The 12,809-nt window shown below is 45.2% G+C and overlaps 1 protein-coding gene across 2 annotated transcripts in view; it reads right to left on the reverse strand.

The window, feature by feature from the left end:
• Nucleotides 1-3,695: 3,695 nt before the first annotated feature.
• The window catches only part of SV2B (synaptic vesicle glycoprotein 2B), a 72,585-nt gene continuing 63,471 nt past the window's right edge, over nucleotides 3,696-12,809 (reverse strand). For both annotated transcript variants that reach the window (XM_082198484.1, XM_082198485.1), the window contains exons 9-13: nucleotides 12,390-12,554; nucleotides 10,046-10,179; nucleotides 7,975-8,175; nucleotides 6,564-6,723; nucleotides 3,696-4,690 (exon numbers count right to left, since the gene is read on the reverse strand). In XM_082198484.1, coding sequence (XP_082054610.1) covers nucleotides 4,507-4,690; nucleotides 6,564-6,723; nucleotides 7,975-8,175; nucleotides 10,046-10,179; nucleotides 12,390-12,554 — 844 coding nt within the window. In that variant the 3' untranslated portion in view covers nucleotides 3,696-4,506. The remainder of the gene's footprint in view (nucleotides 4,691-6,563; nucleotides 6,724-7,974; nucleotides 8,176-10,045; nucleotides 10,180-12,389; nucleotides 12,555-12,809) is intronic.

Here is a 12,809-nt window from a genome sequence, read left to right on the forward strand (position 1 = left end):
CCCTAATCACAGCGTGAAGGCTCGTTTTTCTTCCATGCTGGGCTTCTTTGAAGGAAGGGCTAGACAAAAAATAAAGCAAACCAATAAATAAAATTGAAACCCTCCAGTGGATTTCACAGCCATATATTTGTACACACAGAAAGTGCCCTCCCTTGCCCCGCAACATTTAATCTTACGGATTGAAGAATGGTTCCATTTTCCAGGGACAATTAGACAAGGCTGAAGAAGAAAGCAAATCAAAACCTTAAGAAAAAAGGAAATAAAATGAAAGAAGAAGAAGAAGAGAAGAAGAGTTTGGATTTGATATCCTGCCTTTCACTCCCCTTCAGGAGTCTCAAAGCGGCTAACAATCTCCTTTCCCTTCCTCCCCCACAACAAACACTCTGTGAGGTGAGTGGGGCTGAGAGACTTCAAAGAAGTGTTACTGGCCCAAGGTCACCCAGCAGCTGCATGTGGAGGAGCGGAGACGCGAACCCGGTTACCCTGATTACGTGACTACCGCTCTTAACCACTACACCACACTGGCACCATTTCACTCATACCAAATCATCTGTAAAGAGTGCCTAAACGAAAAATTCTATCAAAGACACTATGCTGGTTATTATTTAGGACAGTAAGAAGGTATCGGGACATGCGGGGCACTGTGGGTTAAACCACAAAGCCTAGGACTTGCCAATAAGAAGGTTGGCGGTTTGAATCCCCACGACGGAGTGAGCTCCCGTTACTTGGTCCCTGCTCCTGCCAAACTAGCAGTTCAAAAGCACATCAAAGTGCAAGTAGATAAATAGGTACCGCTCCGGCGGGAAGGTAAATGGCATTTCCATGCGGTGCTCTGGTTCGCCAGAAACGGCTTAGTCATGCTGGCCACATGACGTGGAAAGTGTACGCCAGCTACCTTGGCCAATAAAGCGAGATGAGCGCCACAACCCCAGAGTCGGTCACGACTGGACCTAATGGTCAGGGGTCCCTTTACCTTTAAGAAGGTATCATCTTACATTCCATCCTGTAGCTGTTACATGCAGCAGTTTTTCTTTTCTGCTGTGGTTTGCTTTCTACCAAAAGCAACATTATTCATCTCGCCATCCACTGTGGTAAAGTTACATCACTTGCACAGTTTATGTAATTAATTATATAAGTTCAGTAAATTCCATTGTCGGTATGTTGTCATTTTAATGCTTCTGGTCCTTTCCCTCGGGAAGCAAAATGACTTGGGCTAGTTCTATCAGTGACCTACTCTATTCTGACTGGTGATATCTCTCTAAGACCTCACCCAACACTTCTTCCCAAGATCCTTTGGCTGGAGATAGGCAGAGATTGGACTTGAGGTGTTCTGTATGCAAGCTACAACCTTCTGCCCAGCGAGTTCTCTGCAGAAGGTCCTTTCCTGTAGACTCTACCATGGACAGCAGCCTTCCTCAACCGGGGACTCAGCTATACAGCTGCAAATATGTTTTAAGTGCATTTTAAGTGCATTATACAAATGTAACACTAGATGGCAATGGTGAGCTAATGGCAAATTCAATAAGTACTTTAAAACGTGTGGTTTTTTAAAAAACATTTTCACAGCGCTTTTTACATATGTCTATATTCAGTCCTGGTTTCCTCCAGATGTTTTGGACTTTACAGTGGTACCTCGGGTTACATACGCTTCAGGTTACAGACTCCACTAACCCAGAAATAGTACCTCAGGTTAAGAACTTTGCTTCAGGATGAGAACAGAAATCGTGTGGCGGTGGCATGGCAGCAGCGGGGGGGGCCATTAGCTAAAGTGGTGCTTCAGGTTAAGAACAGTTTCAGGTTAAGAACGGACCTTTGGAACGAATTAAGTATGTAACCAGAGGTACCACTGTAACTCCCACCAGCCATCACAGAACTAAAGTTTCCAGAGTGGTTTGACAATCAATCCCTCTTCCCAAGGAACTTTGGGAATTGTAGTTTCTCGGCACATTTGACATGCTGCAGTTCCCAGGATGTTCTGGGGTGAAAGTCATGACTGTTTAAAGTGGTATGATACTGCTTTAAATGTGCAGTGCAGATGGGAACTTGATTTGGGGCTCTCCCCCTTATTCCCCCCCCCCTATTATTTTGGTGGGGGAGAGGAGGACACAGACCTGTTTCAGCACAGGAAAAAGGTCAGTAGCCAGAAGTACTTGTGAATATGGCTTAAGAAAACGACAGATAAATTTAGCCTTCAAATACACCACATTTGGTTTACATTTATTGCAATTTCATTGCATGACATGAATTTCTTCAAAGTAGTGGACACATTCAGTGGAGGTTGACAAAGGATTACAAAACAGCGTTTTCATGACAATTGATCCTTCCCCCACCCCCACCCCCCAAAAAAGAATTTTTTAAATGTAGGTTTCTGGATGGTGACAACATCTATTGAATACATGTCTTCTGTACATATTATGCTATAGCCCCAGATCCCACAGCTATCGGGAGGAAGTGTCAACACAGATATGAAGGCGTCCATATAGATGCAGAGTCAGAAGAGGAAAACAGAGAAATGCAGGTCTGCATTTGGAATCAGCCCTGTCCTTTTTTCTCTAAGGTTGGAAAAGACAATATGGCTTTTTTTTTTTTAACGCCAGGAAGGAAGCAACCAGGGCTTTAAAGCTCATTGAGTAGAACGAAGAAGAAAATGTGGTCCATGCAATCTGAGAATGTGCATAAATCAGCTGATTTTCAACTCTGTCTATGCCCGGAGAAGAGTTATTATGTAATGAGAGGCTAGTTTGCACTGCAGCTCTCTGAGGATGGCTCATTTTTCCTGATTATTATTATTTATTTTTGAAACACTATCATTTCCAACGAAGGAAATCCTTCGTAGCAAAGCCTCCATCCATTTTAGATGAATTAGTATAGAAGCAAAGCCTTTGTTGGGGAGAGTCTTTGGCTCCCCGTTGGGAACGGACATTTCATAAAAGCATCAAGGTGCATCGTATCTTCCATCATTTCTTCCTCAGAGTCCTCATGGCCTCATCAACAGCAGCTCAAAGCAGTGCTCAGCATCCTTTGGTCTACCATCCAGCCATTCTTGATGCCAGATGCCAGTGATGGTGCTCTCTGCTTTTGCCACAAAACATGGTCCATTCCATTCTGCAGCCAAGCTTGGATCTCTTGAGTATAAGACAGTTCGAGACCAACAAGTCCTGAAACCTGAAGGTTTTTTTTTATTCTTTCAACCTTGGCTGAAAGGGCAGATCCAGCCATGCCATATGACAACCTTTTGTCGAGTGCAAATCTCCAAAAAACAATTTAAATGGCTACTCCCCAAACTGTGCTTTAGAGTGTTCCAGTAAGATGGCAGTCTACATATAAGTAACTCAGACATTTATCATTTGTTAATATGGCTATAATACTGGCAAATTCCTGCAGATACCGTACTCTATACGTGATCAAATATCCCCCTCCCCCCGAAAGCGCTCTATTTACACTGCAGGATATGTACATATTTGGTTTCAGGAATCATAAGATGCTCAAGGAACGAAACAGGAATGAAACTAGATCAAAACCAACAACAATTTATGCTCTTTTAATATAGTGATGCCCCCAAACTCAACGCATTTGAAATACTGACTGATGGCTTAAACTTGTGTTAGCGTTCCTCTCTCACAAGATCCAGTTAAAATTATTGTGGACAGTTGGAATATCTCTGTGGTTGGTTTTTTGTGTTGTTTTTTTTGAAATGAAATGGAAAGTGTGTGCAGAATCTCCTACAGATTCCCTTGCATACCTATGAGAGAGAGGTGGTGATGGTTGCTTTAGACAACTTGGAGGTCCAATGTATGAAAGGATCAGCAGCTTTCCTTGAGGAAACACAACAAGCTATGTTGGGCGTCTCAGTTTTGGTTCTTGGAATACGAGGCCGCCCTCTGCAAAATGTAAGTCAATGGCTGTTGACTCCCCTGAAGGGTAGCCTTGCCCCTGAATAAACCATCTGGTTTTTGATCTCTCTTGAGGACCAGCTACCATTGGTGAATGGGCTTCAGTTTTAAAACTATATTCATCCCCCCTTTTCTTTTTGCTAATTGCCCGGAAAGCTATAGAAATGTAGACATCAAGCCATTCAGCTGAGCTCTGAGAGGGTCACTTGTGTGAGGAATGGCTCACTTCCCAGTGCCACCCATCACAATGCACACATCTAGACAAACATGCACGATCACGAGGCAGCTTCTTCTTCTGTTACTGGTTTAGTGCCTGAGATGTTCACACACATTCAGAGGGGAAATGGGGCTTCACCCCCTAACAAGTGATAGCTTTGAAGCAATGAGCAAAGCTCAGGGTGTGCGCGTGCGGGTGCAGCCCTAGACAGGCGGGCTCCATCACCACTTCACAACAGTCCTAGAACTAAGGGGTTAACGTTATCTCAGCGGGGTGCCTCTTCCTCCCCCTCCCTCCTCAGATCCGAGGTATCGGCAGAGAAATATTGACAGGCTTTCCCCCGATTTTCTTCTAAATGCATCTCGTCCCTGTCTGTTGACGTTTCCTTTGGGCGGCTCACATCAGGACTTGGTCGCGAGTCTCTGGCAGCCTCAGGGCAAGGAGGCCTCCTGCCACCAGAGCGGAGGATGCTAGGAGGATGGGGACCACTTTGGTTATCCCAACAAAGGAGGCAAAGATAGCGTTCCCGAAGATGGCCCCAATTTTGCAGAGCCCGTTGAGGATGCCAAAGGCTGTGGCTCTGTGGAGAAGGGAGAGAAAGCAAAGGGAGTTTAAGATGGGAATGGTCCAGGAGGCAGTGGTCCAGTGGTCCATTGTGAAGGGAAGGACCTCTTCATATTAACCTCCAAAGCAACACAGCCACCTAAGAAGGTTAGAAGAGTCCTGGTGGATTGGACCAAAGGTCCATCTAGCCCAGCATCCTATTCTCACTGTGGTCAACCATATGCCCCAACAGGAAGCCTGCAGGGAGGACCTGAGCAAAACTCTCCCCACTGGTGACTCCCAGCAACAGGCATTCAGGGGCATCCTGCCTCCATTAGTGGAGGTAGAACATAGCCATCGTGGCTAGTAGCTATTGATAGCCTTCTCCTCCATGAATTGGCCTCTTTTATAGTCAGCCAAAAAAGGGATGCGGGTGGCACTGTGGGTTAAACCACGGAGCCTAGGACTTGCCGATCAGAAGGTCGGCAGTTCGAATCCCCATGACAGGGTGAGCTCCCGTTGCTCGGTCCCTGCTCCTGCCAACCTAGGAGTTCAAAAGCACATCAAAGTGCAAGTAGATAAATAGGTACCGCTCTGGCGGGAAGGTAAACGGCGTTTCCGTGCGCTGCTCTGGTTCACCAGAAGCGGCTTAGTCATGCTGGCCACATGACCCGAAAGCTGTACGCCGGCTCTCTCGGCCAATAAAGCGAGATGAGCGCCACAACCCCAGAGTCTGTCATGACTGGACCTAATGGTCAGGGGTCCCTTTACCTTTACCTTTATAGTCAGCCAAGTCGGCTGTAGGGGTGGGCAGATATGTCAATTTTGGCTTCTGATCAGGCTCTTATTTTCCCAATCTTAAGTTCAGTTCACCACATTGGTGCACCCTTGGTTTAAATATATATACAGTGGTACCTTGGGTTACAGACGCTTCAGGTTACAGACTCTGCTAACCCAGAAATAGTACCTCGGTGTGATGGGATGATGAGCTGCTTGTGCGTAAAATTGTAGTCCCTCAGAGTTTGTTCAAGTCCACAAACCTCTGTCTGTGACGGAGCCCCTCAGACATGGCTCCTCTAGTCACTGGCAGATTCCGACAGTGGCTGTTTTCGGAATCGCTTCCAACATAAAAGCTCCTTAACGGAAACACGTCTTCTGGACTCACGGCATGACAGTTTCCGGCGAGGAGTGGGTCTCCCTATGGGAGGTCCAGAAACCTCCCCACTGTTCTCGCTGGAAGTGTCCCTGAGCCATCCCTCCTGCTCGCTTTCCCTCAGAGACCCACCTCTCCCCCTGCTGGTTCCTGCTTCAGCTGCTGAGTCTCTCCCAACCTCCGTGAGCCCTTCCACCACCTGTCCCTCCGATGGCAGTTCCCTGACACTCGGGTTAAGAACTTTGCTTCAGGATGAGAACAGAAATCGTGCTCCAGCGGCGCGGTGGCAGCAGGAGGCCCCATTAGCTAAAGTTGTGCTTCAGGTTAAGAACAGTTTCAGGTGAAGAACAGACCTCCAGAACGAATTAAGTTCTTAACCCGAGGTACCACTGTATTTGCTTTCAAGTGGTTTTAAGATTTTTTTTGCCTGGTTTTATATTGATATGGTTTGCAGACCAGCACAGTGAATTCTTTTTGCTGAAAAAGGGCTTTTTAAAAACAATTTGGCATGCAGGAGATTAGCAAACAGAGCGCCAGATAATGACGTCCTCTCCTGCGCTGTGAAATAAGCAGTAGTGTTTCACCCCAAACCTACTTCCATCCCTCCAACGATGCCACTGCCAACAGCTCCAGATTTACACTGGTTTGTTCTCAAATTGTGAAGGACCATGCTAAAAAGCTTCAGCCCCTGGAAATCTCCCTGTGTTTGTCTCCACCCTCCTTCCTGACCCCAAGGGAGGTTGCTGGGAAGAGTCACCTTTTATGTGTGGGGTACAGCTCCACAGTGATCACATCCAGGGCATTCCAGGCAGCAATGCTGGTACCACAAAATAGGCACTGCCAGCCAATCATGGCCGACTCACTGTTGCCAAAAAATAGGAAGAAGCAGCACACGGCAGAGATCAGCATGGAACCCCCTGAAAGAAAGAACAAAAGAGGAGGTAGGGAGAGATAAGACAAGGTTAATTATGTATGCCACTACTGCGGCCCATGTTTTGTTCACCCCAAAATGGAAAGTGAGTAAGGTCCCAACCAATGGCAACTTAAACTGATGGAATATGCGCAGCTTGCAGACCTAACACACCAAATAAGAGAACAAGAAGAACATATGTTTAAAGAAGATTGGGAAATGTTTATTGAAAATATGGTGAGGGGCGATTGTGTACACTTGAAAACGTTGGCAGCATTAAGATAAATTCAACAGTGTAAATAAGTTAAGATGGATGTAATAATGGAATACTGAATGGTTTGAAAAGGTAAAGGTACCCTGACCATTAGGTCCAGATGTGGATGACTCTGGGGTTGTGCACGCATCTCACTCTATAGGCCAAGGGAGCCGGTGTTTGTCCGCAGACAGCTTCTGGGTCATGTAGCCAGCATGAATAAGCTGCTTCTGGTGAACCAGAGCAGCACACAGAAACGCTGTTTACCTTCCCGCCGGAGCGGTACCTATTTATGTACTTGCACTTTGACGTGCTTTCGAACTGCTAGGTGGGCAGGAGCTGGGACCGAACAACGGGACCTCACCCCGTCGTTTAGACCACAGCACCACCCGCGTCCCACTGAATGGTTTAGTTTATATAAAATATGAAGGGATTTATGTTATGCAAAATGAACCATGGAAAGAGAAGAAGGGGAGTTTTTGATACTTTAAGGTTGTTTAAATGAATATTCTAAATTGTAAAACAGAAAATTTTATAAAAAATTATAAAAAAGAGAAATAAGACAAGCTCAAAAGTGAAGGAATAACACTTGATATAGGGGGTGGCCCTGGCTGTCAGCTTCTACCTCCTTAGTCTCAGTGTTGACCCTTGCAGCGCTCAGCAGGGGGGAGGAGGGGGGAGCTTGTTGGCTCTGCCTACCGTTGGCTCTGGCGCCACCTACTGTTGGGCTCCCTTCCTTCTGCCCTACCAGTCCCAATGGGCACCAGCCTCCACCACCCTTGGCAAACCTTGCAATGGGATGGAAAGCTCAAGTTCCTGTGCTGACACAGATTCTGAAGTGCCCTGAGGGGAAGGCACAATAAGTGAAAACCTCCTTCTCAATGGAGGAAGAGTTTTGAGAAATTGGAAAGAAGATTTTTGGCATGGGACCAACTAAACCACATTGGGGAGGAGGGACCTTTCTGACCACTCCCACATTGACATATGTCACCCCTCCCCACTCACCAATCATCTTGATCCGACCTATTTTGTCCATCAGCAGGGCTGAGATAATGTTGCCTGGCAAGACCGAGAGGCTGCCTAAGAAGCCGACGAGGTAAACCAGAAAGTCGTTGTCCCTCTCAAAATCCATGTGGCAGCCCTTCTTCTGCTCCAAGAAGGTGGCATTCACAAACTTGCATTCGACAAATTTATGCTTGTACAGGTCTAAGGGGGGCAGGGGGAGAGAGAAAGATGGATGGATGGAACTCATAATGCATTCAAACATGGGGATTGCTGTGTTACTTTTCCTGGTTATAATGCTAGCGGCTCTGTCTTGGTTCCCTTTACTTTTTAAAAAAAATATTATTTTTTTAATTTTACAAGAAAAGAAAAAGAAAGAGAAACAAAGAACAATACATAACACTGCAAACACATTTATATACATGTTTTCCAAAATGCAAACGAGAGAGAGAGAGAGAGAAGACAAAAAGGGGGGGGGGAAATACTTTTCATAACCAATAATATTACCAAATTCATACTCCAAACATTACAATATATAAATCCTAGTTAAAATATTATAAAAGACTTCCACCACATTCACCGCACGTCTCTTAGTTATCTTGCTCGCCTTTATAAAAGGTAAAGGTACCCCTGCCCGTACGGGCCAGTCTTGCCAGACTCTAGGGTTGTGTGCTCGTCTCACTCTATAGGCCGGGAGCCAGTGCTGTCCGCAGACACTTCTGGGTCACGTGGCCAGCGTGACAAAGCTGCATCTGGTGAGCCAGCACAGCACACACGGAAACGCCGTTTACCTTCCTGCTGGTAAGCGGTCCCTATTTATCTACTTGCCCCCGGGGGTGCTTTCGAACTGCTAGGCTGGCAGGCGCTGGGACCGAACGACGGGAGTGCACCCCACCGCAGGGATTCGAACCGCCAACCATGCGATTGGCAAGTCCTAGGCGCTGAGGTTTTACCCACAGCGCCACCCGCGTCCCGCTCGCCTTTATATCGGTTCCTTTTACAATGCATTATGGAAGCGTGACTTTTTGATGGATAGACTGCCACGTCACAGCAAATTTCATTTGCACCAGTGGGCATGGTGCGTCCCAATGAATGTCATTGGACAACGTTGCTATTCCCCTATGATTTCCATATAAGCAGGTTTCTGTTCTCCCATAATTCACCCATAAAAAAGGCAGGAAAGTATGCCAGAATAAAGTACACAATTTTGCCACATGGTGTGATGCACACTGACATGGCTGTGTCCCCTATTAGACTTTGGAGCAGATGTCTAGTACACCATTCAGAACAACACACAGCAGGGCCCCCAAACAACATGTGAGATTTTTTTTTGAAGTAAGTAAAGGGACTTGCACTATCATTTACAGAGGGGGGCCCTTAAGATATAACTCACGCCCATCTAACTTTGCAAGACCAAAGGAAGTATCTGAAATCTGAAGAATGGAAAGCCTAGTCACACTTACTAACTTGTTCAGAAAATATTCCCCAAAGGCGGCAGCAGGACCAGATACCAAAAATCTGTTACCATTCCTGATAAACAGGGAACAATGACGCTTAAGTTATTGTGTATTACAAAAAACAGACCAGATCAAAATTATTATGATTTCTTCCCAATCTTATCTCTTCACTTTATTCCACTTTTCTATACAGTGGTGCCTCGCAAGACGAAATTAATTCGTTCCGCGAGTTTTGTCGTCTTGCGATTTTTTTCGTCTTGTGAAGCACGGTGTCGGAAAAGTTTTGGAAAAGCTTCAAAAATCACCAAAGTCTTCAAAAACCTCAAAAAAGGCTACCGCTCCACGTGCTATGAGTTGCTCCTCGAAGTCAAGTCGCAACTGTATTAACGGTGTTAAGAAAAAGGAAACAAACTTGCAAGATGTTTCCGCCTTGCAAAAGCAAGCCCATAGGGAAAATCGTCTTGCGAAGCAGCTCAAAAAACAAAAAACCCTTTCGTCTTGCGAGTTTTCCGTCTTGCGAGGCATTCGTCTTGCGAGGTACCACTGTAAATGAAAACACAGACAGAAGCCAGCAGATGCACTTTGCCAACACAGAAACACACACTCTCCCGCGTTACCTGTGTTAAAGAAGACAGATTTTATAATGGTGCAGTTCTTGAAAAAGGTCTCGCTCGATGTCACATCTTCAAAGTAGCATTCCTCAAACACAGAGTCCTCAAAAGTCACATCTCGGAACTTCATTTTGATGAACCTGCAACATAGAAAATAACTCACCATCATCTTCATTCGAAGCAAGCTCCTATCCCTGAACTTTAAAAAAAATAAAAATAAACACACACAATTTAAGATACCAGAAGCCAAGACAGTGAGTTTGATGCAATCTAATTCAGCTTTGTTTCATATGCAAACACTTTGAACTTCACTCCAAAACCATTAACTACCCATGGCTCATTAGGGGGAGGGTACTTTCAGTGAACAAAAATGACTATGTTGAAAGAAAGACTCCATTTGGTATCTCTCTATACCTCTGTATGATTTCTCTCTTATTGATTATTGATTTGAGTTCCAACAGATGCCAGGATAGCTGAAACTCAAAGTCTGCCAAGATTGTAAGGCCCAACAAACTCCTCAATTGCCTTGCTGACAATTTCATTTCCCAGAAGGTTGTAAGAAGCAACAAGGGGATTGACTATCTTGCACCTGATTCTTACCAACAGGGAAGAACTTGTCAATGTGGTGGAAGTTTACTTGCTTGTACTATGAAAAATAAGAATAAAAAACATTATTTAAAAAAAGATGGACAGCTGATGCAACCAAATATAGCCAAGATAGAGTGAACATGGACAGAGCCTTCTTATGTGGACAGTTGCAATATTTTAGAAGAAGAAGAAGAAGAAGAAGAAGAAGAAGAAGAAGAAGAAGAATAATGTGTGAATTTTTTTGTCCAAGCAATTCCTCCATAATAGAATACCTTTTTCTATGCTCTCTTCACTAAATGTGCACATTTTTACATGCACTTTTCATTAATATATGCATTTTGCCTGCATTCTTTGGTTGGCGAACTACATTGCAAAGTTCAGAGTAGTGCAACTTTCAAAAGAGTGCTGTGTTTTGGTTTGCATACGGGTTTGGGAATTTCCAATCTGCTTGATTCTCATAAAAAATGAGAACCAAGCAAATTTCTACATCCCTGGTTTCAGCTGCAATATATGCCTTAATATGATATTTCAGAAAAAAGTAATGTGGGAACTGGCCCTAGATGTGCCTTTCCTTACATGACCACTGGATGTCAGTATGTCCAAAGGTGATTTTAAAAATATTATGGCTCCTTGAAGCCCAAAGCAGAAAAGTTTAATAGCATGTGTAATTTAATTCATTTAGATCATAACAGATATCCAAGTTGATTTCCCAGTATAGATGTTGAATTAGCAAAAACAGTATTTTCATCAGTTGCTGCTGTTATTATGTTTATGGGTCACTCTTTATCTCATACAAGGACAAAAGCTCAAGGGCCATATTCTCTCCTACGGAACCCTTCCAGGGGCCACAGATCATCGACTGGCAGAGCCAAAGGCAAACATGGATGGCCAAGAAGCAAAAGGAGGCACAGCAATGGATATGACTCTTTCAGCAAGCGCCACTGGAGGCTAAGCCACTTGGGCAAATGAAGCATTATCCCCCCAACCTCTGCCTACTCCCACCTGCCAGACTTCTTATGTGCAACTAGCCCAGGGGTGGCACTGACTATCAGCTTCCCCCTGCAAAGTCTCAGTGTTACCCCTGTAGAACTCAGCAGGGAGGAGGGTGGAGGGGGAAACTAGACTTAGTGGGCTCTGCACACCATTTGCTCTGGCTCCATCTATTGCTGGGCTCACTGTCTTCCATCCTACCCGTCCCAATCAGCACCAGCCATCATTCCATCATTACCTGGCAGCAACCCTTCTGGTCACTCCTCTCACCTGTCCCCTGGAGATCTCTCTCTCTCTCTCTCTCTCTCTCTCTCTCACACACACACACACACACACACACAGAGAGAGAGAGAGAGAGAGAGAGAGACAGAGAGAAAGTATGAATATACAAACCACTTTCCCAAAGGATCTGGGCCTTGAAAAGCACATAGAGCTGAAAGAGGAAGTGGGAAAGTATGTCCTCCTTCTCACTTCCTCCTTCAGTTCTCTATATTTTTCCAGGGAGAAAAAGTAGCCACAGACTCTGCCTCAGGACTAAAGGGGCAATAAGAGGCTCAGAGGCTCTGTGGGCATCAGAGAAAAACCTCAAGGGTGCTCAAGGGAGCTCAAGGGCACCACACTGGTAATCTCTCACTGATCTCCATCATGAAGCGACTTCCATAATCTCTGGTTGTTCCAAGGTGCTGCCACAGCCAGGATTGGTGGGATAGTAGCTCCCACGGGACGCTGCACATATAAGCAAACATTTGCATCTGTTTTGGTGATGGCTCACTTGTCATTGAAATATGTCCCATTCCGGTGGATTTGATTTTCCAAGGTGAAGTTGAAGGTGATATCCTTCACTGATTCCCCATTAAAGACTTTCTCACGGGACTTATACGCTTCTTCTTGGTAGTACCGTATCATGTCAGGGAACCAGACGATAAGGCCATAGTAACTGCAAGAGGAAGAAGAGAACTGTGACACAGAGAAGTGACAACTGTTACCCATGCTTTGGTAACCTCAAGGCTAGATTGCTTCAATGCGCTGTTTGTGGGGCTGCGCTTGGGCCTGGTTCTGAAGCTCTAGCTGGTGCAGATTGTGGTGGCCAGATTGATGATGGTGGCATCTGACCAAGAATATGTGACATCATTGTTAAAACATCTGCATTGACTGCCCATCTACTACTGATCCAGGTTGAAGATCTTTTATG

The sequence above is a fragment of the Podarcis vaucheri genome (assembly GCF_965113315.1).
Source record: "Podarcis vaucheri genome assembly, chromosome: 14".
Classification (NCBI taxonomy): domain Eukaryota; kingdom Metazoa; phylum Chordata; class Lepidosauria; order Squamata; family Lacertidae; genus Podarcis; species Podarcis vaucheri.